The sequence below is a fragment of the Mobula birostris genome, chromosome 2 (assembly GCF_030028105.1).
Source record: "Mobula birostris isolate sMobBir1 chromosome 2, sMobBir1.hap1, whole genome shotgun sequence".
Taxonomy (NCBI): Eukaryota; Metazoa; Chordata; class Chondrichthyes; order Myliobatiformes; family Myliobatidae; genus Mobula; species Mobula birostris.
Genome location: NC_092371.1, coordinates 51,865,482 through 51,891,270, shown reverse-complemented (window position 1 = coordinate 51,891,270; position 25,789 = coordinate 51,865,482). Strand labels below are relative to the sequence as shown.

At 39.1% G+C, this 25,789-nt stretch overlaps 1 protein-coding gene across 2 annotated transcripts in view; it reads left to right on the top strand.

Annotated features, from left to right (window-relative positions):
- Positions 1-3,271: 3,271 nt before the first annotated feature.
- The window catches only part of ptgis (prostaglandin I2 (prostacyclin) synthase), a 62,373-nt gene continuing 39,855 nt past the window's right edge, over positions 3,272-25,789 (top strand). Inside the window, exons 1-2 of one of the 2 annotated variants that reach the window (XM_072240802.1) lie at positions 3,272-3,507; positions 24,783-24,906. In XM_072240802.1, the coding sequence (XP_072096903.1) occupies positions 3,434-3,507; positions 24,783-24,906 (198 nt within the window). In that variant the 5' untranslated portion in view covers positions 3,272-3,433. Of the gene's footprint in view, positions 3,508-24,782; positions 24,907-25,789 lie in introns of those variants that run through there. The other variant, XM_072240812.1, reaches the window with a different exon arrangement.

Genomic DNA, 25,789 nt, shown 5'->3' with positions numbered 1-25,789 from the left:
CCAGCACTTTGTGTGTGTTACTGTGGATTTCCAGCATCTGCATGTGCTTAAGGTGGATAATGACAGGTATCGGATGATACTAGTGAGTTGGTGCACGTTATTCAAGAGAACAATGACGTTCCTCGAAGTTCACCTTAATTATAAGTTCCAGCTCTCTCAATGGGAACATTCTGAGTGGGAAACTTGAGTAATGTTAAGAATTAAACAGAGGTTATACTCATTAATGAATAATTCAGCATATCCATTTGCAAGGAATGCCAAGAAAATAATGGAATGCTACAAATGACAGCTGAGTGCAGACTTGCCAATGTGCATGAACCAGTTTCCTTTCAGGGATATCAACCAGCTTGTTTCCTGCTCACATCCACCACCATAAACCTCACTCCAGCAGCCACTAGTACATCATTGCTGAACTGTGTGAGTCAGCTATCAACAACAACAAATGTTTTTCTACAACACTTGCAAATTTCTGAGCTCCATTGCCCGGACTGTGATGGGATACCATTAATGGAAAGTTCAATTTCTTGCAGATCCCCCTAAAGTTGAACATTAATCTGCTATTAAAATATGTAACTATTTGTTTGTTGTTGCTGAGTCAAGTTCTTATCTAAAACAGAATATTTCAATTACTGGGCTGCAGCAATTCAAATATGTCACCACCTTTTCAAGAGCACTTGTTGGTTAGTAATTAATCCTGCCCTTGCCAAATATGCCCATATCACATAAGAATAAAAGCTATAAGGGAAGGAGTTGTTAACTTAAAGCCTTCTGAAGCAATGTTTGGATTTCGTTGCTCTTCTTACTACATTAGGGAGTGTCGTACAACGCAGTCAACATGGATAAGATCATAATTTTAAATTTTGCAATCTAAAGAGACTAACACAGTGAGTTGCGCAGAGCCAGTAATCTGCAGTCATGTAAGAACAGGATGAAGAAGAAGAGTGTTGCTTTGAGCTAATGATCATGTAAGCAAAACTCTTTGATAATAGCTTAGAGTAACACACTCGAAATGCTGGAGGGACTCGGCAAGTCAGGCAGCACTTATGGAGAGGAGTAAAGAGTCGATATTTTGGGTGAAGACCTTTCACAAGGATTGGAAAGGAAAGGGGAAGAACTCAGAAAGGGGAAGGTGTACAAGCTATCAGATGATAGGTGAAGCCAGGTGAGGGCTAAGTTAGGTGGGTGGACGAGGGGTTTGATAATAACTTGCTCTGAAAGGCAGCTTGTAATAATGCAACTGTGGTTTGTCGATGTATATATATGTTATAACCATGAACCTGCTGAAAAACAGCTTTATTAACTCAGCATATCTGCAGAGGGGAAAACAAATGTTATTAAACAAGTACAGTATAAGTAATAGCAAGGATGAGAGGTATAAATGGAAATGGCAGCCTCATTACTAACTGTCTAATGATCCATTAGTAATATTTGCTAATTGATATTGCTGATTTGAATGTTTAATTGTTTAAGTGAAGGATTATGTTATTTTCATCAAACTTCCTTTGAGCATCTGTAGGAGATAGCTTTTGGGTTAGTAATTAAAGTGGCAATTGACTGGCAGAATGACATTTATTGATTGAATTGAGCACTTCAAAAAGCAGTTCGCTATCTACATTTAACCTCAGCAATATTGAGGAGGAGACGTGAGGAAACTGTAATAAGATCACTTAAACCATTTACCCCTCACAATAAAGCTGAGAAAAATAAATATGTAGGCAGCTGTTAAAATCTTCTGAATCCTTACTGTATTCATAAACTCACAGGGGTGTTAATAAAATGAAACTATCAAATATATTCAATTTTTATAGGATCTCACCGAGCTAATTCCTATCTTGGCATCACACAGCCCTAACATTTCATAAAAGCTACCTCTGCATTCGGTTGGACCTGCCTGATATTCGTGATGAAATTGCTGTGCTGAAATGGAGTTGAAGAAACAAAGACTGCAGCTTCTACATGACCTCATCCACACTAGAGTTATGGATTGCCAAATGTCATGCAGAACCACAAGAGCAATGATGTAAGGAAACTGCCGAAATTTCCCCAGGATATTACACTGTCCACTTACCAACTGCCTCAGTTCTGAATAAGCCTGGAAATGCATGGCTATTACTGTTTTTTGAAATGAATTGGAGTCTTGTATTAGGTTTTAAATGAAGGCAGGCCTCTGTTTGTTACCCCCTCTTTATAGTTATTGAGTGCCCTAAATAGTGAATGGGTCATAAATGAAATGCACTTTCTGCTATTTCAAACATATTGACCCAAGCTTCTTTGCACCTGTGGTTGCGACTCTTCTGACAGTTTGCAGTTACTAGATGCATAATTTTCAGCTACAGCTTCCTAGATGTGGCCAACTCCAATATGGTGGTTGTTAGCTGCACCTACTGGTCGCAAGTGGCAGTTCATGGCAGGGTCTGAATAAGCTCCATTTCAAAGTTTATGCACTTGTCAAAATATTCAGAAACTAAATTTTTCTGACTGTCTCCAACATTCACAAATGTTCACATCTATTGAAAGTTAATGATATCAATATAAAAAAAAGTGCTCTTAAAATCTAAGTAATTCCAATTTAATGTCACTAGAAAGTACTTCCACTGCATTTAAATACATTTAAGTTAATATGATTAATTAAGAGAATGTTATCTGAGTACTCCCTCATGGCTATTTTTCTGGAATGAATTAACAGTGTTAGTATACCAGTACTAGATACTAAAGTACCAAGGATATGCAGCTTGTCTGTCTGTGCTTCAGTGCCCAAAGCTTAATCAACTTAGTAAAAGCAGATACTCCTATAAAAATCTATTAATACTTGTTGACTATCAAATTTTGGTATTAAACTGGCTGCTCCCCGATTAGTGAAATCAGGCCCACACAAATAAAATACTTCTGTACGCAAATGCTACAAATTTAAATGATATACCCCATAATTCTAATTTTTTTCATTTGCTGATATTAACAAACAGTAATTGTTACTTTATTTCATGTTATAACTAATACTATTCTTGAAATAGAATTGTAGAATCTCTGGTTGATTCGTAATGATTTCTAAAGGAAACAAAATATAATTATTTGTCTTATTTCTAAACCATCTAGTGTTCATTTATGTTGTTACTTTGAAGAGGTTTCCAATGTTCTTGGCTAAATTTCATCTTGGATCTTAGAAGAGGTTCATACGCAACAGGACCACTAAAAAAGGGGTGGGCCCCAAAAGTGGACAGATGCCAGCCCTGATTTAGAAATTCAAGATTCCAATTATAAAACGTCTGGCTATGTACTATGCCTTCCTTTGACAGAAAGTCACAATACAAGTCAGACCTGTTGCTATGAACGTTTAGAGTTAAACTAGTTACCAGACTGTAGCTAAGCACATTCCACCCAGAGCACAGTTACCATCAGCACTGAGTTATTGAAGAAAACATTTCTGGATCAAAATATGCAGTGGTTTATTTTGTTTCTGGTTGCAGTTGTTCTGTTGATTATTCTTTGTCACATTCGGAGAAGAAAAAGGTAAGACAGTAACTTTAAATTCATGCTTTTATCCCTTTATCTCTGAGAAATAAGTAAATGCTTGCATTGGAACGTAAATTCCTGTGGACTTCAAAGATTTGTTATCGCATATTTTAACAATAATTTCTTTTGTAAGCTCATTAAACTGGTTTGGTTAAACCTATCCAAATAATCACAATTACTATGAAAATACAAGTCAAATGGTAAACACTGACATAAAACTGAAGAAATAGATAAAAGGTTTATAATGTGCTGTTGCAGGATTTTCTGATAATCAAACATAAACTTATGATGTGTAGTTATTGAAAGTGAAGAGATGTGACATGATGTCTTTCTATCTGAAATTAACTTTTCAACAATTTGAAGGATTCTAATTTAGCAATAGGTACTTTATAGAGAAACAGTCTTCCTTTATAATTCCTTAACTGTTTGAAATAGATGGATTCAATATATTCTAAATTTAAGATACTATGGAGAAATCATTATCTGTGTTACTTTATAAAAGAATACAGCTTAACCTTAGTAAGTCAATATCATTTCTTTTTTTTAGGGAAGGTCACTTGTTAGTAATATCTAATAAATAAATATCTTATAAGCCTGGCCCTTATTGATTTCCATCTAGAAACTGAAGGAGTGATGTGTAAGATGTTAATTTGTCTTGGTGGAGTCTGTGGGCTGTTTTCAACTGCATGTGGCATATAATATCTTCATAGTCTTTAGGTTATTTACAAAACATAAGATATTATTCTTTTCGTAATGTTATAGGTATAAAACAACACAAGAAGTGAAACAAACAGCTTGAAATTCCCATTGTGTTATTCATTCAGTGAAGTAAAATGCAATTCATGTAACAGATCATTCAGTGTTTGGTGGTTGAACAAACACATCTTCCAGTGCCTTTGGTACATTGTGGAAGATATCGGAGTTAGTCATCAGATAGTTATGGGTGACTACAAGAAATTCCCTACAAAAATATCAGAAGTTCAGAGAGTGAGAGAGTCGGGGTGCCTGTCAGTACAGAAAGTTTATAATTTGGAAAATGTTCAGTGGGAGGTGGCAGAGGAATTGTGAGAACATGGGCACTAGGTGATGGACACGTAGGAAATTATACAGATGATGTTAGAGCTAGAAGATATCTGTAAAGAGGCTGGCACTATAATAATAGCTGTTCAGTCAAAAAACAATTATCGTATTTTTCTCTACAAACAATAGAATTTCTGGAACACTCTTGGATTGTCATCCACTAATTTGCATTCATGCATCATTCGGCTATAGCCAAGTTTACTCCATTTTGAAGGAGGTTGATGAACATAATTCACATTCAAATTCTTATCTTGTATAACAGAACAATCCCTAGTTTCCACTAAAATATATATAAATGAAAATATATATATTTTCCATGAAAATGTGCATAATTTGGAGCACAAAGTATAGGAAGAGATTTTCTGAGTATTTATGTAGCATTAAACTTTCAAACAAAATAAAAAATGAAGCTATCCCTGTCAATTAAATGGATTGGCATTGATATTGGTTTATTATTGTCACATGTACAGTGAAAAATCTGTCTACTGTTTATATAAATTGAATCATTACACAGTGCTTTGATGTAAAACAGGGTAAAAAAATAACAATGCAGATTATAATGTAAGAGCTACAGACAAAGTGCAGTGAGGGAAGCAATAAAGTGCAAGATCATAACAGGGTAGATTGTGGGGTGAAGTGTCTACCTTATTGTACAAGAGGTTTAACAATGAGTCTGATAACAGCATGACAGAAGCTGTCCTTGAGCCTAACGATATGTGCCTCAGATTTGGATGTACAGAGAGTAGAGTAGAGTGCTGAGGGTCCAACTTTGTGGAGCACCAGTCTTTGGAATAATTGTAGCAGAGGTGCTGCTGCATCTACTTACTTCCTACAGTGTTGGTCAGGAAGTCAAGGACTCAGTTGCAGAGGGAGGGGTTGTCTCCCAGGGTCCAGATTTTGGTGATGAGTACATATTGAATCACAGCATTGAAGGCAGAGCTGTGGTCAATAAATGATAGACTGACATAGGTGTTCTCACTGTCCAGATGCCCAGGAGATGGGTGTAGGGCCAGGGAGATGGCATTCGCTGTAGACATGCTACAGTGGTAGGCGAATTCCAGTAGTTCAGGTTTTCTATGAGACTGGATTTAGTGCTTGCCATGACCAATCTCTCGAAGCAGTTCATGATATTAGGTGTCAGAGCCACTGAGGGGCAGGCACTAAGTCATGTTTTCTTGTTATTTTTGGTACCAGGATGATAATGGTATTCCTAAAGAAGGGGGGAGGGGACACAGACTGAAGGAGGGAGAGGTTAAAAATGTCCGTAATTGTCTGAAAATCTCTCAGGTTAACTCCTCTGCTAAAATGATGGTAAAGGAATTTGTGTTGAGACATTTAAAAATGTGTAATAGGAATAGAAAAAAATAAAATATATAAGGAAGAAGATATTTAATTAATTGAGTTATTCAGGGTGGCATGGTAGCGTAGCTACTACAGCGCCAGCTACCTGGGTTCAATTCCATCACTCTCTGTGAGGAGTTTTTATGTTCTTTTCACTGTGTGAGTTCCTCTGGGTGTTCTGGCTTCCTTCCACATTCCAAAAACGCACAGGTTAGTAGTTCATTGGTCACGTTGACCTAAATGAGCAGGGCAGGCTTGTTGTGTTGGTAGGGCTGTTGCTGTGCTTTACTCCAAACAAAACAAGAAATTCAAACTGCTGGTAACAACTTATTCTGTTATTACCCTGTACTTATTAGTGTGATATAATAGTTGGTCCACTTTTCAAATATTTTGGCATTCATACATTTAATGGTTTAAGGATCCAGTTAGCAGAAGAGATTACATTGTAATTCAATGCTTTGAACAAAATAAATAAACTATTTTTTAAAGAATGTCCATTTTCTTTTTATTTTATTTAAATTTGTCCAATTCTTTGTCTGTGCTCTAGTCTGTTAACTACTTTAATTTCCTTCATTACATAATCCCCACTTCCCAATCCTATGAACAACAATAACAGGGCAGGAAATTGCCTGAGGGGAAACCCCTTTGGTTACAAGTCTCTTTGAGCAGAAGTGTCACGTTTTCTGCATTATCATCTCTGTTGGTGGTCCCACTGCCACTCTCACAGAGTGGGAATCACAAAGGCAGACCTATGTGGTGGATATATCTGCAAACATGAACTCTGAAGAAAAATGAAGATAATGGGGTAGTACTTGATCAAGTGGCTGCCTGATGAAAGCTTTATTGCTGATGTTGGGGTGGATCCTAATGGTGATTGGTAAACCAATCTAACATCTCATAACCTGTTATAGCCAACCCACTCCCACCGGGATGGTCACAGTGACAAGCACCTCAGTAGGAGGATGAGGGATTTCCAACTCTCTCAGGGTGACAGTGAGGGACCTCAATGAGGAAAATCCCTTCACCAGGGACGTCTTCACCAAGAAGATCCTGGAGTGCTGTCAGTTTCAGGTGGAAGGACATCTACTGCCTCCAGGGCTTCACAGGTAAAGAGTACTTTGACATTACCTTCAGGACTGTGGAATAGCAAAAGATGCTTCAGGACTTTCAGGAGAAGGGGAAATGGCAGGGAAACGTATCCAATGGGATAGCAGAAGATGCTTCAGGACTTTCAGGACAAGGGGAAGGGACTGGGAAAAGGAGTTGAAGTGATCTGTAACTGGAAATTTGGGATAGCCATTGTGGAGTCTTCCTGGTATACTCAACTCTCTGCACCTATTACTCCCTTACCCTGGGTACTTTTTTCCGGCCCTGGCAGCAGATGTAACAATTGTCTTTACACATCCTCCCTAACCACCATCCAGGGACCTAAACAGTCCTTCCAGGACAGCCAAAAGTTAAATCTTGTCACCTGTATTCAGTAATCCCAATGAGGCTTCCTCTGCAGAACACGTATTCTCAGTCTGTAATCACCATCCCAAGTTCAATTCCCCTTCCCATCCTCACACTGACCTGCCAGGATGAAGCGCAATGTAAATTTGTTCAGCAGCACCTCAAATTCTACTTGCGTAGTCTACAACCCAATGGCATGAATTCTGACACCCACTTTTTCTTCATTTTTCCCTTCTCCATCCACCCCCTCCCTCTGATCCTCCTATGCTCCCATTCTTCCCCCTTCCTTCCTATCCCCCATGCCAACTTTACCCATCTTTGTCCCCTTTCTCCTCTTGGCTCCACCCATCCATCTCACTCACAGCTTTCAAACACCTCCCCCAATCCCTCAGCTAGTTCCAAATCTTGTTCACCTCTCCCATAATTGATCCCATTCTCACTTGCTTTACTTATCCATATCCAGTTCTGGTAGTATTTTGTGTTCCTCCTTATTCCCCTGGAGTAGCTGCCTCCCACCTTCAATATCCCCGCGCACCCCCCCCCACCTTGTTCCATTTGTTTTTTTTTAAATCCCCTCTCCCTCTCTCTCTCTCTTGCTCTCTCTTTGTCTGTCACAATCTATCATTCACCAGTTCCTGTATTCCAACTCCACCCCGCTCACCTCCCCTATCTGGCACACTGCCTGTCATCTACCACCCCCCCCCCAGAATCTTTTCTTGCCATTCCCCTTCTCCTCTCTATGCTGACCAGCTTGTCTCTCCACTCTCAGCTCTGATGCAGGGTTTCGACCCAAAGTGTTGACAATTTCATTCCCCCAGAGATCCTACTTGACTCATAGAGTTGCTCCAGCAGATTGTTGCTGGAGACAGAATTGGATTAGGTTACTTATTAGTTTAATTATTTTGGCACAACCTATTGAGCTGAAGCCTATCCTTGTCCTGAACTGTTTCTATGTTCTACAAAGAACCTGGTAAAATGGAAGTTAATGGGCACGTGCGCCAAGCGGTTAAGGCATTGGACTAGCTACCTGAAGGTCGTGAGTTCGAGCCCCAGCTGAGGGAACCTGTTGTGTCCTTGAGCAAGGCATTTAATCACACATTGCTTTGCGACGACACTGGTGCCAAGCTGTATGGGTCCTAATGCCCTTCCCTTGGACAACATTTGTGTCGTGGAGAGGGGAGACTTGCAGCATGGGCAACTGCTGGTCTTCCATACAACCTCACCCAGGCCTGCGGCCTGGAGAGTGAAGACTTTCCAGGCACAGATCCATGGTCTCGCAAGACTAATGGATGCTTTAATCTTAATGGGCATCATGGGGCAAGCAATTCAGTGGTTGGGGCCATATCTTGCACAATGGAATATTATTGTGATTGTTGAAGATTGTGTCTTGAAATCATTTGAAATATTTCTTAAAATCCACCATTTCAGACAAATTTGGGACATCTGTCTAACAACACTTTATGTGACTTAGCGTTTTGTTCTGTTTTATCATTCTGTTCTAGATTCCTTTACTACATCAAGAAGTCAAAATAAAGACAAGTCGTTGTAATCAAATGGAAATTCTGATTAGCCTACTCTGAAATGGTGGGGTGGGGGGGGGGTGGCAAATAATTGACTAGCTGAAATAGAATGGGTCAACAATGTTCCCTCTGAGGTATGTGATTCGGTGATTTCATGGGAAATTATGGAAGTTCAAGTATTTTTGTGCAAAATATGAAATTCTTTTAGAAAAAAAGATGATATCTATTAATTGAAAGGGTAGATGTGAAAAGCAATCTAGCTGCAAGATATCAAATAACTATAAATAGTATAAAATGCTTAAAGGATCCAAAGGATAAACAGAAAGATTAGAGTGTTCATGTTATTTGTCGGTGAGACAGTTCACCAGCCATTAATTAGCTAGGCAGTTTTGTGCTGAGATATCTGTAGATTAGATGAGGCTGTCACTGAGCATTATTTTTTTTCTTTCGATGCCACCTTTGTTATTTCAACTGCACAGGCACCTTTCTCCCTAAGCGTGTGCAAAGATGGTGCTGGCGAGACAAGGAGATGCTTTGCAGGCAGCTAACAAAACTAATTCTACTAAATATATATTTTTTGAGGCTCTGATCAGTGCAATCTGCAGCTTGTAATTTCCTACTGGGCGATGTGCTTTTGAACCATCTGTATCCGCTGGCATTTTTGAAGGTTTCAGCGAAGCAGACTCTCTGGAATGGGGTGGCCATCGCTGAACTGGACTTGGGGCCGGACCAAAACTCTGGTATGGATTGTAGCGCCGGGACCGAGGCTCAGGAGAGGATGACAAATCAATGTTTGGCTGATTTAAGCACTGAGCCAGATTTAAAAAAGATTAAGACCTCCAGGCTGAGGGAAAGTACGAACCGGTGTGTGGCTCATGACTCCATGAAGCTTTACTTTCCTCAGCGTTGAACCTGGCTTTGCGTTTGTGGTTTGCAGCCACTGGGTTCCTGGACTGTCTGCAGCGCTAAACTGGCTATATGGCTGTGGAATCACCTTCAGGGACTCTGTGGTTCATGTTCTGTGGATTGTTTTTTTTTTTGTTTGCACAATTTGTTCTTTCTTTTTTGCACACTGAATGTGTCTGTCTTTGTGGTGTAGGTTTTTTTGTGAATTCTATCGTGTTTCTTTGTGGCTGTCTGCAAGAAGACAAATCTCAAGGTATACACATTTTGATAATAAATGTTCTTTGAACTTTGAACTCTGAAAGGGGCAACACTCAGAACTTAGTGAAGTTAAAATGCATTTTAGAAGAATCAGCTCCCATTAACACATGAATTAGTTTTATATTGTATTTCTCTACCTTGTCATTTCATTAATGAAGCAAAACCATTTTTGTATTAGCTATAATACAATAACATACATTAAATGTATTATTAATAAACTGATTCATTACATATGTTTAACCTCAAATACCCATTTAACTTCTGGTTGAAGGCGTGTATTCTCAGCCAGTTTTGCATATTACATATTTATAGTTAACCACTCGTTGCAGAATAGTTTCACTGGTTTCACAAGAGAGATTGCAGCCAAAGTCATTTTGTTTAATTGCAGAGTGAGATTCTGCCAATAGTAGGCTTGAACTCAAAAACTGTAAATTGTGACCAAGATAAGAATTAGAGTGTATGAACATACATAGTCTAAAGTTCACATGTGAGACTGAACAGGCCTTCAGACTAAACCTGAAGTCTGAAATTAGAGAACCATGATACCATTGAGGTAATTGAAATTAAAATAAAATTGAAGACCATGACTTATTGAACTTGAATCAGCAATTCCGTAGTGAGCCACAAGCTAATTGAAGTGCATTTTTCTGTGTGTATCTGACTTCAGTTGTACTGCTATCTGTTTGAATTAATTAAACCTATTTGAATTCTTTTTAAGCCTCTCTGACTTTTGAGTTATATAAAAGCAGTAAATATGACCCATGGTTTATTCCGTCAACAGTGCCTCAAGTGACATGGCCTGAAGCAAATTATATAACCTTGAGATTTGTCTGCTTACAGGCAGCCACAAAGCAAGAAGCCAAGAGAGCCTAACTAAAATAAAATAAAGACCAACCCCTAATGCACAGAGAAAGAGAAAAGGCACAGATCATGCAAAAATAGAAATGAGCAGCAGCACTCCGAACCAAATTGAGTCCTTGGATCCGAATTCCTGGAGCAGTCTGGAGTAGGCCCAAAGCCTCAGTATCAGTTCATCTTATTAGTGGGGCAAATCGCTACGAAGCTTGCAGACATGAAACACAGCTGCTGGGGGCAGTCTCACAGCCTTAATGCCATGGAGAGAGAAGTTAATATCATAAGACCATAAGACATAAGAGTAGAATTAGGCTATCTGGCCATTCAATCATGGCTATCCTTTTTTTCCCTCCTCGGTCCCATTCCTCGGCCATCTCCCCGTGCCTTTGACATCATGGGAGAGTGAGCAAAATCAGCCCGACTCTCACCTCCGATCTTGATACCTTACCTTTCCAGTCTATCTGGACTGGAGTTTACATTGTCCAAACAGTGCATTAGGACCTGGGCCCTAGTGCAGGGAAACATACTGGGCCTAGACCATGCCACCCAGTGATTCACTCAGGGTCTAGGCTTCACTGCCCAGAACAAAACCGTTCTTGACCTCTCAGAATAGCTCGGTGCTTGCAGTCATCCAACCTCGCACCTAGGTTAGTTGGACAGGCATCGAATCTCCTCTGCCTCAACTTTTTCTCTTCAACTCACTCACTTCATCTATGTTGCTTTTGCAACACACCAGCATGGCTCACCTCTCGAATATGTTTCGCCTTCGCTTGCCTCTTCATTGTTTGCAGTGATTGTTTACCAAAATTTACTTCAGAAAAGCTGTTATTAACAATGATTCAGCACAGTAACAGGTCCTTCTGGCCCAGCAAGCCAGTGCCACCCAATTACAACCATATGACCAATTAACCTTCTAACCCATATGTCTTTTAAAAGCGGGAGGAAACTGCAGCACTCAGAAGAAACCCATTTGATCTCAGGGAGAATGTACAGACTCCTTAAAAAGAGGGGCTAAATTGAACCCAGGTTGCTGGTGCTCTAGGAGTGTTAGGCTAACCACTATGCTATTGTGCTGCCCATTAACTTTTTCTTCATTAAATATCTGGGTGACCTTTGTCAATTTTCTGAATGTGGGCTTCAAGTCAAAGTAATATTCCATTTGGTTTAAGTTTGCCTCTGATTTGGGACCTCAGAGCAGTGAACTAGGATTTAAATTTGTCAGCTTTTTACTCCAACTATTCTCTTATCACCTTTTCAATCCCTACCATGGCTTTCCCATTTCCTATTCCTATTTCTCCACCCTTCAATATTTCTTTCCTCCTCATCTTCCCTTCCAATTCATCCCTTTCTCAACCACATGTGCATTCATTGACATCACATCTGCCTTCTTTTACACCTCACCAGTCCCTCACTATTTCCTCAGCACTCATCCTCATCCCATTTTCCCACACCAACTATCCATTTCCACCTCCCCATTTTCCAATTTTGAATCTCCACTTTTCCACTCTTCTTTAATAATCAAACTATTCTCTTCCTGTAATCAATTCCTGACCTCTCTTCACTTCTCCACACCACAACCGCCACTGTTTCCCTAATGTTCCACCTGCCACCCGCTCCTTCACACATCCATATTTCTCTGCACTCCCTTCTGACCTCCCTTTCTGAACACGCCCTACAAGAGCTGCCTGAAGTTAGTCCACTTGACCCAAAAACAGCCTGGAGATGTGTCTGATTTAAGTACGGCCCAAATGCAACTATTCTATCATAGTTATTGATCCATGATCCTTGGAATATTCACCATTGTATCTCATTCTTCCATAAATCAATGAAGTAAAAGGACTTTGCTGAAATTTTGAAAATATCTATGAAAATACCAAGTAACATGAATAAACTCTTCTCAAGCTTCCAGCTGGGTACGGATATTGATTTTAACTGACATTTCAATGACAAGCTCTGCTATCTTCATAAGGTATGATGCCTAGGGATATCTAGTTTGGTGGTATTTATACCCCCTTCGTCCATCCTTCCTGATTGGTTAGTCCTCATCCATTCAGGTTTCCGCTGTCCCGTCTAGTTTACAATTAAAATCCAGTTCTTACTTAGAGTGGGACCTTCATCTTTGTTAAAATTCTTTTCCTCTAGTTTTATTACAATGGTTTCCTTCACCAGGGTGGTCCCACAAGCCTCTGGTGCGGCAAAGTAGTTTTGTGCCATCAAAGTCAATCCTGTGGCCATTGCGAATGCAATGTTCTGCTACCGCTGACTTCTCTGGGTAATCCAAACGGATACACGTCCAGTGTTTCTTGATGCAGGTTTCCATTGCGCACGCCACCTGGCTGATACACGCTGCTCTGCATTCACAGGGAATCCAATAAATACCAACCGTCCTGAATCACAGGACATCTTTGACCCACATGAGGTGTGATTTGAGATTCCTCATGGGTTTGTGAATGGTATTAATCTGGTATTTCTTCAGGATCCTGTTATTGGTGTTCTGCAATGTGGATTTTGAAAACAAGAGGGAGATTAGTTATTAATGCATCTGCCATTGAACTCACCACTGTGGGAGGTGAATTTTGCCTCTGGCCCGCCAATATTTTTTGGGAAGTTTCTTGGGATCTAGGTGATCTGCTTCTATAACACACACAGAATGTTGGAGGTCAGGCAGCATCTATGGAGGGGCTGAGACCCTTCATCAGGACAAATAACTGTGTCTTCATTAACCCATGTCAAGCAGCATCTAAAATCAAATGTCTGGCTGAGACACATAGGGAAATGGGAATTTGTGCACTGAGGTTTCATAGAGGGGGCACCCTTGTGTTTATACTGAGATTGAAAGCTTGCAGTGTGCTCTAGTTTCCAGGTTTCAGATCCCTTAGAGTTTTGCACCCACCCAAACTGCAAAATGTCTGCAACTCTGTTGTATCCAATGTGACTGTCTCTTTCTGTAGTAAGAAAATAGGCTTTGGCTTTCTGTAAGTGACAGGATGAGGGGTTTCTCAACTTCACTCTTGCCAACAAATACTGGCAAGTTCAAAGATCCTTTCCTGCAGTAGGTTTGAAATAGTTGGCACTGTTGTTTTCAATACTTCTGCAGAATGTCCACAGATGCAGGGATTATAATTGATGGAGGCAAACAAAAGCAGTTCTGGATAATCTCCTGAGAAGAGGGCTGAAGGATTATATCATCCAAGAGTGAGCATGCAGTTGGGTTCATTCTGATTCACTGGGTGGAGCAGTGTAGATTGTAATATCCAATTCTGATCTTTACCAATAGGAATTTGGAGACACTCTCAAGGGTAAGCAGCATTTAGTCTCTAAACATTAACACATCTGAAGCAGAAGGAGAAATAGGCTGCTCTGTTCCAAGGAATGGTTATGGAAGCAGTGGTCCAAATCACAGACGTAATTCAGAGTGACCAGTATTGAGGGGTCCATAATATCTGAAGAAATTAGAAACATAGAAACATAGAAAACCTACAGCACAATACAGGCCCTTCAGCCCAGAAAGTTGGGCCAAACATGTCCCTACCTTAGAAATTACTAGGCCTACCTATAGCCCTCTATTTTTCTAAGTTCCATGTACCTATCTAAAAGTCTCTTAAAAGACCCTATTGTATCCGCCTCCACCACCGTTGCTGGCAGCCCATTCCATGCATTCACCACTCGCTGAGTAAAAAACTTACCCCTGACATCTCCTCTGTACCTGTTCCCCAGCACCTTAAACCTGTGTCCTCTTCTGGCAACTATTTCAGTCCTGAGAAAAAGCCTCTGACTATCCACATGATCAATGCCTCTCATCATCTTATACACCTCTATCAGGTCACCTCTCATCCTCCGTCGCTCCAAGGAGAAAAGGCTGAGTTCACTCAACTTATTCTCATAAGGCATGCTCCCCAATCCAGGCAACATCCTTGTAAATCTCCTCTGCACCCTTTCTATGGCTTCCACATCCTTCCTGTAGTGAGGTGACCAGATCTGAGCACAGTACTCTAAGTGGGGTATGACCAGGGTCCTATACAGCTGCAGCAGTACCTCTCAGCTCCTAAATTCAATTCCACAATTGATGAAGGCCAATACACTGTATGCCTTCTTAACCACAGAGTCAACCTGCGCAGATGCTTTGAGCATCCTATGGACTCGGACCCCAAGATCCCTCTGATCCTCCACACTGCCAAGAGTCTTACCATTAATACTATTTTCTGCCCTCATATTTGACCTACCAAAGGAGTTCCAAAAGAAGGATGATCTCAGATCTTGCTTGAAAGTTTACAGCCTTCTTGTTAATCAAATTCAATTGTTAATGCCAACAGAGCTCTGATCCTAATCGAACCATCTACGCCTTTCATAAATCCAAAAAATTCTACCTGATTCTTTCCAAACGTCTTCACTTTGTCTAGAAGGTTATCAAAGCAAACAAGAATTTCAAACATTATAAAATATAATATATGTTGCAATATGATGAAAGGCAATGGTCTACTAATTATGCTATGTTTCTTTAACAGATCTTGTCAGAGAACCATTTCACCCAATTAAATTGACAACATATTTTCGATTAGATTAGATTATGAGGACATTCAGTCCTCATTTATTGTCATTTAGAAATGCATGCATTGAGAAATGATACAATGTTCCTCCAGTATGATATCACAGAAACAATCTAATTAATCCAGTCTAATTACATTCTTGCACCAGCAGTGTAACTTTTGTGCCAATCACACACTTTGGACCATCCTTTAAAATTATGAATTATGTTTAGAAGAACAATCATTTTTGTTGATAGTGTTTCCTAATGTTTCTGCGGCACTGATACTTAATGGAGTGAGTGTGAGACAGAACCGTTCAAAATGGTGCACCCGCTTGAACCGTCATGGCCTCCTCATGAGCCCTTTGATGTTCACAATCATTAAATCAAAATTCTCACACATGCTGGTACAAGATCCTAACTTCAGAAAGTCTTCTCTACCAATCCTTTGATTTCTAGATTCCTATTTAAAATTCAGATCCCAAAAATTCTTTTCTCATGTCTTTGTCTGCCTCATCCCTCTGGCTCTGTCCTTTAAAGTGCTCTCAAAGAAATCTCAGTAAGTGAGAGACTGAGAATGTCATACCATTCTAAAAGGTTAAATTCACTTCCTTCTTTCACTTTTATTGTGGGAAATTACTTCTTTCTCTCAAATCTAGGCTGCAAATTAATGTCAAAAATAGGAAATCTATTAAACAATCTCTAAATAAGTATTCACTAATATCAGAATTTTGTGTAGAGGAAGTGGCTGGTGTAATTTAGTACTGCAGGGTTTTAAATTAATCGAATTTCTTATTACTTTATACAACTCATTTCCTTGACTGCTTTTGGAGGGGTGCTCAGAGAAAATTGGAAGAGGAAAAAGCTGAGCAAAGGCCATAGAAAACATTTAATTAACTGTCTTCAAACTGCAGCAAAATCTTACTGTCTTTGGAGGGCAGCAAACAGCAAATCTTTATGTTGCTGAAGCTGTTGCTGCAGTTATTAAAGCATACAGTGCAGTAGGCCAATTTAATACAATGGATGTTTGATTCTCCATCCAAGTATGTAACTGTGGACTGTGTCCAAAGAATACAATGCTGCTCTCAGAGGCACAAAAAATCTATATTTTAAGTTCAATGTTTTTTAAAGTAGGTTTCAATTCCTTATTTAGAAAACATCAAACTTAAATACTTGGTTTCATGCTGAGGCAAAGTTTGATCCCAATTTTGGACATTTTTAATAGGGAAAAAACTTTTATTTTGGGCACTCTTTCTGAATTTTATTAATTTCAAATTGAAGGGTTACACAAAACTGAGGCAGACAATTTATTATTGTCAGTATATCATTAGAAGCTTCATATAATCATCCATCAAAATATTAAGTCAATAAATCTCAACAATTCCACTGTGTTCATTTAGCATGTCATCCAAAACCTTGATAAACTTCTATAGGTGCACAGTGGAGAGTATCCTGACTGGTTGCATCGTAACCTGGTATGGCAACACCAATACCTAAGAATGGAAAAACCTACAAGAATTCCGTCTGGGTAGCCTCCAACCTGATGGCATGAACATCGACTTCTCTAACCTCCACTAATGCCCCACCTCCCCCTCGTACCCCATCCGTTATTTATTTATATGCACACATTCTGTCTCTCTCTCTCTCCTTTTTCTCCCTCTGTCTCTCTCACTATACCCCTTGCCCATCCTCTGGGTTTTCCCCCCTCTCCCTTTTCTTTCTCCCTGGGCCTGCTGTCCCATGATCCTCTCATACCCCTTTTGCCAATCACCTGTCCAGCTCTTGGCTCCATCCCTCCCCCTCCTGTCTTCTCCTATCATTTCGGATCTCCCCCTCCCCCTCCCGCTTTCAAATCTCTTACTAGCTCTTCCTTCAGTTAGGTACAGTCTCAGCCTGAAACGTCGACTGTACCTCTTCCTAGAGATGCTGCCTGGCCTGCTGCGTTCACCAGCAACTTTGATGTGTGTTACAAGAAGAGGTGTATACAGCCCAGTCTATCACAGCAAAGCTGTCCCCACTATTGAACACATCTACAAAGAGTGCTGCCACAAAAAAGTAATTTCCATCATCAAGAACCCTGTCTTCCAGGTTGTGCTCTCTCCTTGTTGTCGCCATTGGGATGGAGGTACAGGAGCCTTAGTTCCCACACCACTAGGTCTGGAACCGTTAGTAGCCTGAACAAGAGTGAATAACTTCTGTCACAACCATGGATTCGGCACCGCAGAAGATACAGCAATTGCGTTCGTGAATATGCATGTATCAGCAAATTATTTTATTGTGATGGTATTTAACTCCATTCATTCTGTCGTAGTATTTGTCAAGACTTGGACACAACAATGCTTTGCTGCCTGCTTACTTTTCACCTTGCCTGAGAAATTGGACTGTCAAGTCAACTGACTCTGAAGACTGGCGGTATTCGTTTTATTCTTCATTGTTCTTTTCAGCCACAGTGTAGGCTTCATTTTCCATTTGAGAGTTTTAGTTAATAGCCCTGTTTGGCCTAGCGTTTATTGTTTTCTTTTCCCTTTAACATTGTTTGCATTAAAATCTGTGAACTATCGACCTGCTTCAGTGTCTCTTGCTCCGCACTTGGGCCATATCCAAAACTGGTGACAACTTCACTCACCTCAACACAGAACTAATTCTAACTTTTAACTTCTAACTTTCAAGGACTCTACAACTCATGTTTCCAGCATTATTTATTTATTTATCTATCTATCTACTTATTATTTTTGCACAGTTTGTCCTTTTTCACATTGGTTATCTGCCTCTCTGTGTGTAGTTTTTCATTGACTCTGTTGTATCTTTTTGTCCTATTGTGAATGCCTTCAAGAAAATTAATCTCAAGTTTCTATATGGTGACATACGCACTTAGAAAATAAATTTACTTTGATCTAATTGGCATGGTTCTCTTGTGGCTATACTGTCCTTTGATACTCTGTTGTATGCTGCAATGGCAAAACTCCCACAAACGACAATTTAATAGCTGCATCTTTTCCAATGGATTTTTGTGGTAAAATGTTAGCAGGTTCTTGGCAGCTTTCCTTCGGTAGACTTTCACTGTTGCCCCAGGATGTGGCAGCTAGGCACTCCGAAAGTCGCACATTCTGGTAATCAGACAGCATGAAGTCAAACTTATTTTAGTCTGTCGGCAAGTGACATATTACAAAATACTAGCATGTGACATTTCCTCTTATTACTAACGGATATATTGAATCACTAAGCTGTTTATTTCCACAATTTCCCAATCTTAAAAAGACATCTATGTTTCAATAGATTTTAACTGCTCAAAACTATTTCAGGGAGGAAGAAAATTTTTTCCATCATGACTGAAAATCGCATCATAAACTGACATTTTGATATTGGCTGCCACTATCAACAAAAGAAAGCTTCAATTGCACAATCACTTCAATTGCACAACCTTTCACATTTCTTGGCTGACTAGTGAATGAACTCCCTTTACTAACTGCTTTTCAAGCCATTAAACATTCACTTGTTGGATGAGAAATTAGTGAGGAAAAATTATTGCGGGAAAGTAGTCCTACTTAGCTGAATTCCATAAGTAAATACTGATAGATTACTGTGTATTTGCTAACATTATTCTGAATAACTATTTGCCACTTTGGAGTTTTTGCTCAATTGCTCAGGGAAGCTATAAGCAACTAATCCTGGTAACTTGGTAATTGGCAGGTAGTAGCTATTATTGTCATATGCACCAAGATAAAGTGAAAAACTTTATTTTGCATGTCAGCCATACCGATCCTTTCACCACATCAGTACGTTGATGCAGTACAAAAGAAAGCAATAAGAAAATTGGGGAAAATTTGTTACGGTTACAGGGGAAGTATAGTGCAGGCAGACAGTAAGGTGAAATGTCACAACGAGGTAGATTCTGAGAGCAAGAGTCATCATATTTTACAAGGGAACTGTTCAATAGTCTTATAACTTCAGGACAGAAGCTGTTCTTGAGCCTAGTGGTACGTGTTTTCAGACGAGGAAACCCAATAGTTTTTCTGAAGAAGCCTTTGACTAAACTTCCAAGACAGACAAGGACAAACATTCATTTCCCAGAATACTATTTTGAACAGCATTTTAATTTCTGTCTGCTTTAAAATGCCTTCTTTGAATTTACCCATAGAAAATAGGTGATATTTACATTGAAACACGAAGCAGTATTGTAATCACAAGCACACAGAAGAGACAGCTTGAATGAATCAATCATGAAGTTCCAACATTGGATGCTAATATTAGTGCACTTAACATTGCCACAAGAAATAGTTTCTGCAGTATCTCTGTAGCTTTCTAAATAAATACAGTACCTGAATTCCAATCAATAAATGGATATTGAGTGTGGAATGAGTTACCAGCACAAGTGGTCCATGCGAGCTTGATTTCAATGTTTAAGCAAAGTTTCAATAGATAGTAGGGATATGGAGATCTGTGGTCTGGTGCAGGTCATTGGGAGTAGACTATTTGAATGACTTCTGCATAGACTAGATGGGCCAAAGAGCCTGTTTCTGTGCTGTACTCTGTGACTCTCTATGACTCTAGGAAAATGACAAAAGAGGGGATTTTAGCTCAAACATTAAATCTCAGATTGCCATAGTCATCATAGACCTCAGTCATCAGTTTATCTCTGTTATCTATGACCACACATTGAATCAAATTGAATCTCTTATTGAAGATTTAAACTTTCAAATCATCCTTAAACATCTTTGATGATCAAATATTTTTTTTAAAAAAGATTAAGTTAATTTTTTAAAAATAACTAGTCTACTTAGAATGCATTTAAATGGTAGAAAATAGTCAATTCTGTCAAGATTAGACAAAATTTAAACAACTAATTTGCACTTATAAACCTAAGAGGTTCTGCAGATGTTGAATATCTAGAGTAAAACACACAAAGTTCTGGAGGAACTCAGCAAGTCAGGTAGCATCAATGGAAATAAACAGAAGATGTTTCGACTAAGGCCTTGCATCAGGATAATTTGCACTTACCTTTTACAGTCAAGGTCAGTGGTCATAATCTAATGTTGCACACCTCACGCAAACATTGGGTGCAGAAGCCAGGCGCCAAATGAACCAGCTGCCTTTTACACAGCCTCCTCATCCTTCTAGACTTCTAAACTTCAGCAAGTATAGACGCAGAATCAGCAAACACTCCTTATACATTAATCCTGTCATTCCCGGGATCATTCACGTGAAACTTCTCTAGACCAGTTTCCAAGCCAGCACATTTTTTTTTAGATAAGGGGTCCAAAATTGCTCTCAATGCTCCAAATGCGGTCTGACCAATGCCTTATAAGGCCTCAGCATGTTCTAAGTCAATGTTAAATTAAATTAATCGAAATCAATCAGACCTGGAAAGTGGATATGAAATTTTCTTCTACATTGTATTTGCATTTTGGAATTAATTGTGTTGTAACTGTCTGAAACTAAGCTACTTGGATGCTATAACTGGAAAATGTAAAAATTATTTGTTCTGGCAACAAACCTTCAGGCGAGCGAGTCTAGCTGGATTCACTTAGACTCCAATAGAATCTCAATCTCAGCACAAATATAACAATAATTAACTACAGTTTCAATTGCTATGATTACTGACTTAACATTACCGTTTGGAATATCATCAGGTAAGTTTACATAATTACATATTAATAATGACAGCATATCGCAACTAGCAGAACCCGTTTGAGTATTCAATACAGGTGCCTGTTCTAAAAGCCTTTCTACAAAGTCCAGACACAAAAAATATACCCTTTTTGTTATAGTGTTAAAGGATGGCTCCATAAAAATACAACAATTCAGAATGTAAGAGCCATGTATCTGTTTTCTGTCTGTCTGTACTCTATTTTGAACTGTATTTATTTTGGGTTAGGTCATGGCAGTTGCTATTCGTGTGTTGTCTTTAGTTCAGTTTTTAGCTGTGGTTAGAGTTAGAAGCAGCTGGAAATGACATTTTTTTGTTGACCGCTTTGGTTCGCTTGGATATGTTTCGTTGATCGTTTAAATGTGTTTAAGAATGCTTGGCTTAAGTATGTTTGAATATGCTTAGACTGTTTCTTTCATCTTACTAGTTTAGCTTCATTAGTTTTATCATTACAAGATAGTTTGTCTTTGTGGGTTTCTCAATAGATGATTCTTTCACTTCGGAATATTGTTATTGTGGAAAGCGCATCATACAGCGTCAGTCCCCACCCTCTCAGTGGTTTTGTTTTAAAATGACCACTACTCAAAAGGTTAAGTGACAAAACCAGATCTGTACTGAACTGTGCCCCGAGTGGCAGGGATATATCTTTAATGAACATGCTAAAAGCAGGAACATTCATCTGCTGTCTTTCCCTGTGTGGTTTCAATGGGACAGAGAATGTGCCACACTCAGTGACTGGTATTTAAATTGTGTACAGGTTTTATTTCCTGAAGACTGGTCCTTACTTTAGCTAATCTATAATTATGCTATCCATAGTTATCCTTAACATAATATCTTGAGACTTAAGACAATTGCGATCAATTTCCAGACTAAATTTTTATATTTTCATTCCCACTTGAAGTATTTGAGACAATTGTCAAAAATAAACATTACGCCCAATGCATTTGTTAAGGCTGGTTTTAACATATTGGGGTGACTAAATCTGGAGTGGGCTTGTACCACACTTGGTCTACTGTATCTGTAACAAGCAATCCATCTGTCTTCATAGAATTAATATGAGTTGTTCCTTTGTTGCCTTGGTTCTACTTGCCCTGGTTTGACTAGCTCACTCCATTCTTCATCCACTTCATTGCTCTCCTCTCTGCTTTCCAGCCCCAGAATGGATTTACTTGCGGGCTAAGCAGGCATCCAAGTCAGATAGTGTCAGTAAGCAAGCTGTATGCCTTAATGAAGCTTTAAAATCATGTAGAAAATGAGATGCATATTTATGTTATATAATGTTATGATGAGGTTGTATAAGGCATTGGTGAGGCCGAATCTGGAGTACTGTGTTCAGTTTTGGTCACCAAATTACAGGAAGGATATAAATAAGGTTGAAAGAGTGCAGAGAAGGTTTACAAGGATGTTGCCAGGACTTGAGAAACTCAGTTACAGAGAAAGTTTGAATAGGTTAGGACTTTATTCCCTGGAGCGTAGAAGAATGAGGGGAGATTTGATAGAGGTATATAAAATGATGATGGGTATAGATAGAGTGAATGCAAGCAGGCTTTTTCCACTGAGGCAAGGGGAGAAAAAAACCAGAGGACATGGGTTAAGGGTGAGGGGGGAAAAGTTTAAAGGGGACATTAGCGGGGGCTTCTTCACACAGAGAGTGGAGGGAGTATGGAATGAGCTGCCAGACGAGGTGGTAAATGCGGGTTCTTTTTTAACATTTAAGAATAAATTGGACAGATACATGGATGGGAGGTGTATGGAGGGATATGGTCCGTGTGCAGGTCAGTGGGACTAGGCAGAAAATGGTTCGGTACAGCCAAGAAGGACCAAAAGGCCTGTTTCTGTGCTGTAGTTTCTATGGTTTCTATGGTTTCCATTTTAGTCATTTTTTTCACTTCTACACTGGAAATTGGTGTGACCAAAAAAAACAGGATATATTCACAAAAGAAAAATACAGCTTTATTTGTGGTTTTATTTATTCCCAAAAGGAGCTCAGCCAGTCTAGTTCTACTAAAATATTTATTTTTATTTCCTTCCATAACAATTCTATTTGTTTGTACAGGAGTTATGTCCTGTAGGAATTTCCTGGCAGAGAATAAAAAAGAACAAACTGAAATTATTGTTTGGTAGTTACTAAAGTAATGTTTTAGGGAAATAGCCTTCATCATTTTCAGTGCATCCTGTCTAGATATTATTTGTCTTCACATCTTTCATTGTTTGAATGGCTAAGGGAGCTCTACAGAATTCTGAGAGGGGTCATGGTAGGGGTTGCTGATTGATGGAGAAGGGTGTACCACCATGTAGAAGATTTAGCTATGGGAGTTGAGGTTGCAAATAACGTAGACGAGCATTTCATTCCTTTTGTAGGCATCACACTTCAGAACTGCAGGTATAAGAACAAGGTGCCTTGGGAATGTTGAACAACAAGTGCCCCTGAATATTATTGTTCAAGTTCCCTTATGGTGCTTCACAAGGAATATTGCACATGAAAGACCATGATGCTGTGCGATCAGGGTTACAAGAATAACCAATTATAGGAAGTGTGTAGTCAAACTATCCAAGTGGGGTGAAGTGCCATATTTAAATTTGCCACTGCCATAGGCCAAATCAAAGGTGGTGATGAATCAGCATACAGGAGGGAGATTGAAAATCTGGTTGAGTGGTGCCACAACAACAACCTCTCACTCGATGTCAGCAAGACTGATTATGACTTCAGAAGGAGGAAGCCAACAGTCCATAAAATAGTCTCCATCAGAGGATCAGAAGTGGAAAGGGTCAGCAACTTTAAGTTCCTTGTTGTTACCATTTCAGAGGACCTGACTTGGGCCCAGCATGTAACTGCAATTATTAAGAAAGCTCAAAAGCACCTCTGCTTCCTTAGGAGTTTCATAAGATTCAGCATGACATCTTCTGTAGATGTGTGGTGGAGAGTATATTGACTGGCTACATCGCAGCCTGGTATGGAAACACCCAATGCCCTTCAAAACCCTACAAAAAATAGTTGACATGGCCCAGTCCATCACAGGTAAAGCCCTTGCCATCATTGAACGCATCTACTCGGAGCATTGTTACAGGAAAGTAATTTCTATCATCAGGTACCCCACCACCCAATTCACACTCTCTTCTCATGGCTGCAATCAGGAGGAAGGTACAGGAGCCTCAAGACTCGCATCTCCAGGTTCAGGAACAGTAAATTCCCCTCAACCATCAGGCTCTTGAACCAAAGGGAAAAACCTATTTGCTCCATCATTGAAATGTTTCCACAACCTATCGACTCACTTTCTAGGACTCTTCGTTTCATGTTCACAATATTTATTGCTTAGTTATTCAATTTTAATGCTTTTTTGCATTTGCAATTTGTTGTCTTTTGCTCACTGTTTGAATGCCCAAGTTCATGCATTTTTTCATTGCTTCTATTGTGGTTATTATTCTATTATGGACCTATTGAGTTTGACCACAAGTAAATGAATCTCAGGTTCATGTATGGTGACATATATTTACTTCGAACTTTGAAGTGACTCAGATGTTGTTGCAAATATTAAAATTGATTGTCTATTCTGGTATTACTTAATACACGTTTTAATCTATTTCTGTTGGTTCTTTGTTTAAGCCACACATCCATTATCCTTTTCAGTCATGTTCACAGCATTAATAATAATTGTTAGTCACTTAATTCTTTTAATTGTTCTTTTAGGTTACCAAATGAACCACCTCTAGATAAAGGCTTTATTCCCTGGCTGGGACATGCCCTTGAGTCTAGGAAGGATATTGCCAAGTTTTTATTGAAGATGAAGACAAAACATGGAGACATTTTCACAGTAAGCTTCCTTTAATCTTGAGTCCAAACAATTGCCTAGAAATTGAAATTCATTCTTTTTTGGTGCACTAAAGATGACATAACGTCTATTTGTATTTACTGAAAAATAATCCAAATTTGCACAAGAATGATGAGATGTAGTTCTGTGATCCATGCTTTAACATAAAACTTCATCAATGCCCATTTGGATCTCTGTACAGGCCTTACAACTGCCATTTTAATGTGCCACTAAGTTAAAGATCCAATGGCAGTCACACTACATTAACAGGTAGTCTTTCAATACCTATGCAAATAACCACCAGCAAAAGTCAGATGCCCAAGGTAAATTGTTTTTGGAATAACTTCTGATGAAGTCCTGCCCTAATGAAGTGTCTTGGCCCGAAATGCTGACTGTTTACTCTTTTTCATAGTTGCTGCCAGACCAGCATTTTGTGTGTACTGCTTGGATTTCCAGTATCCGCAGAATTTTTTCTAGTTTTTTTTTAGAAGTGTTCTGGGTCTATTTAAAATAATTGCTATTTTAGCAGAAATAACTTTTACTATACTTAACTCGCATCAAATATCTCTTATGTGCTATTTTAATAAAAAATAAGGTGGAATGGTCCTAATTCTAAGCATATATGTGCAAACTTCCAGATATACTTGTTTTGATTTAACATTGCTTTTGGAATAACCTAAGCACTGATTTTATTTCTATTGTCACTTCAAAGTGACTTCAAATGCAATCGCCCTGGGATATATAGCCTCTTTAGTTATACAACACTTCTAATTTTCTAAATGAAATGCAAAACAGTCCACTTCTGTGAATCAAAATAGTTAGTTATATTTAAATGCCTGAATATAAACATGCACTAATTTATACCATATTGATGTGCAAAATTATA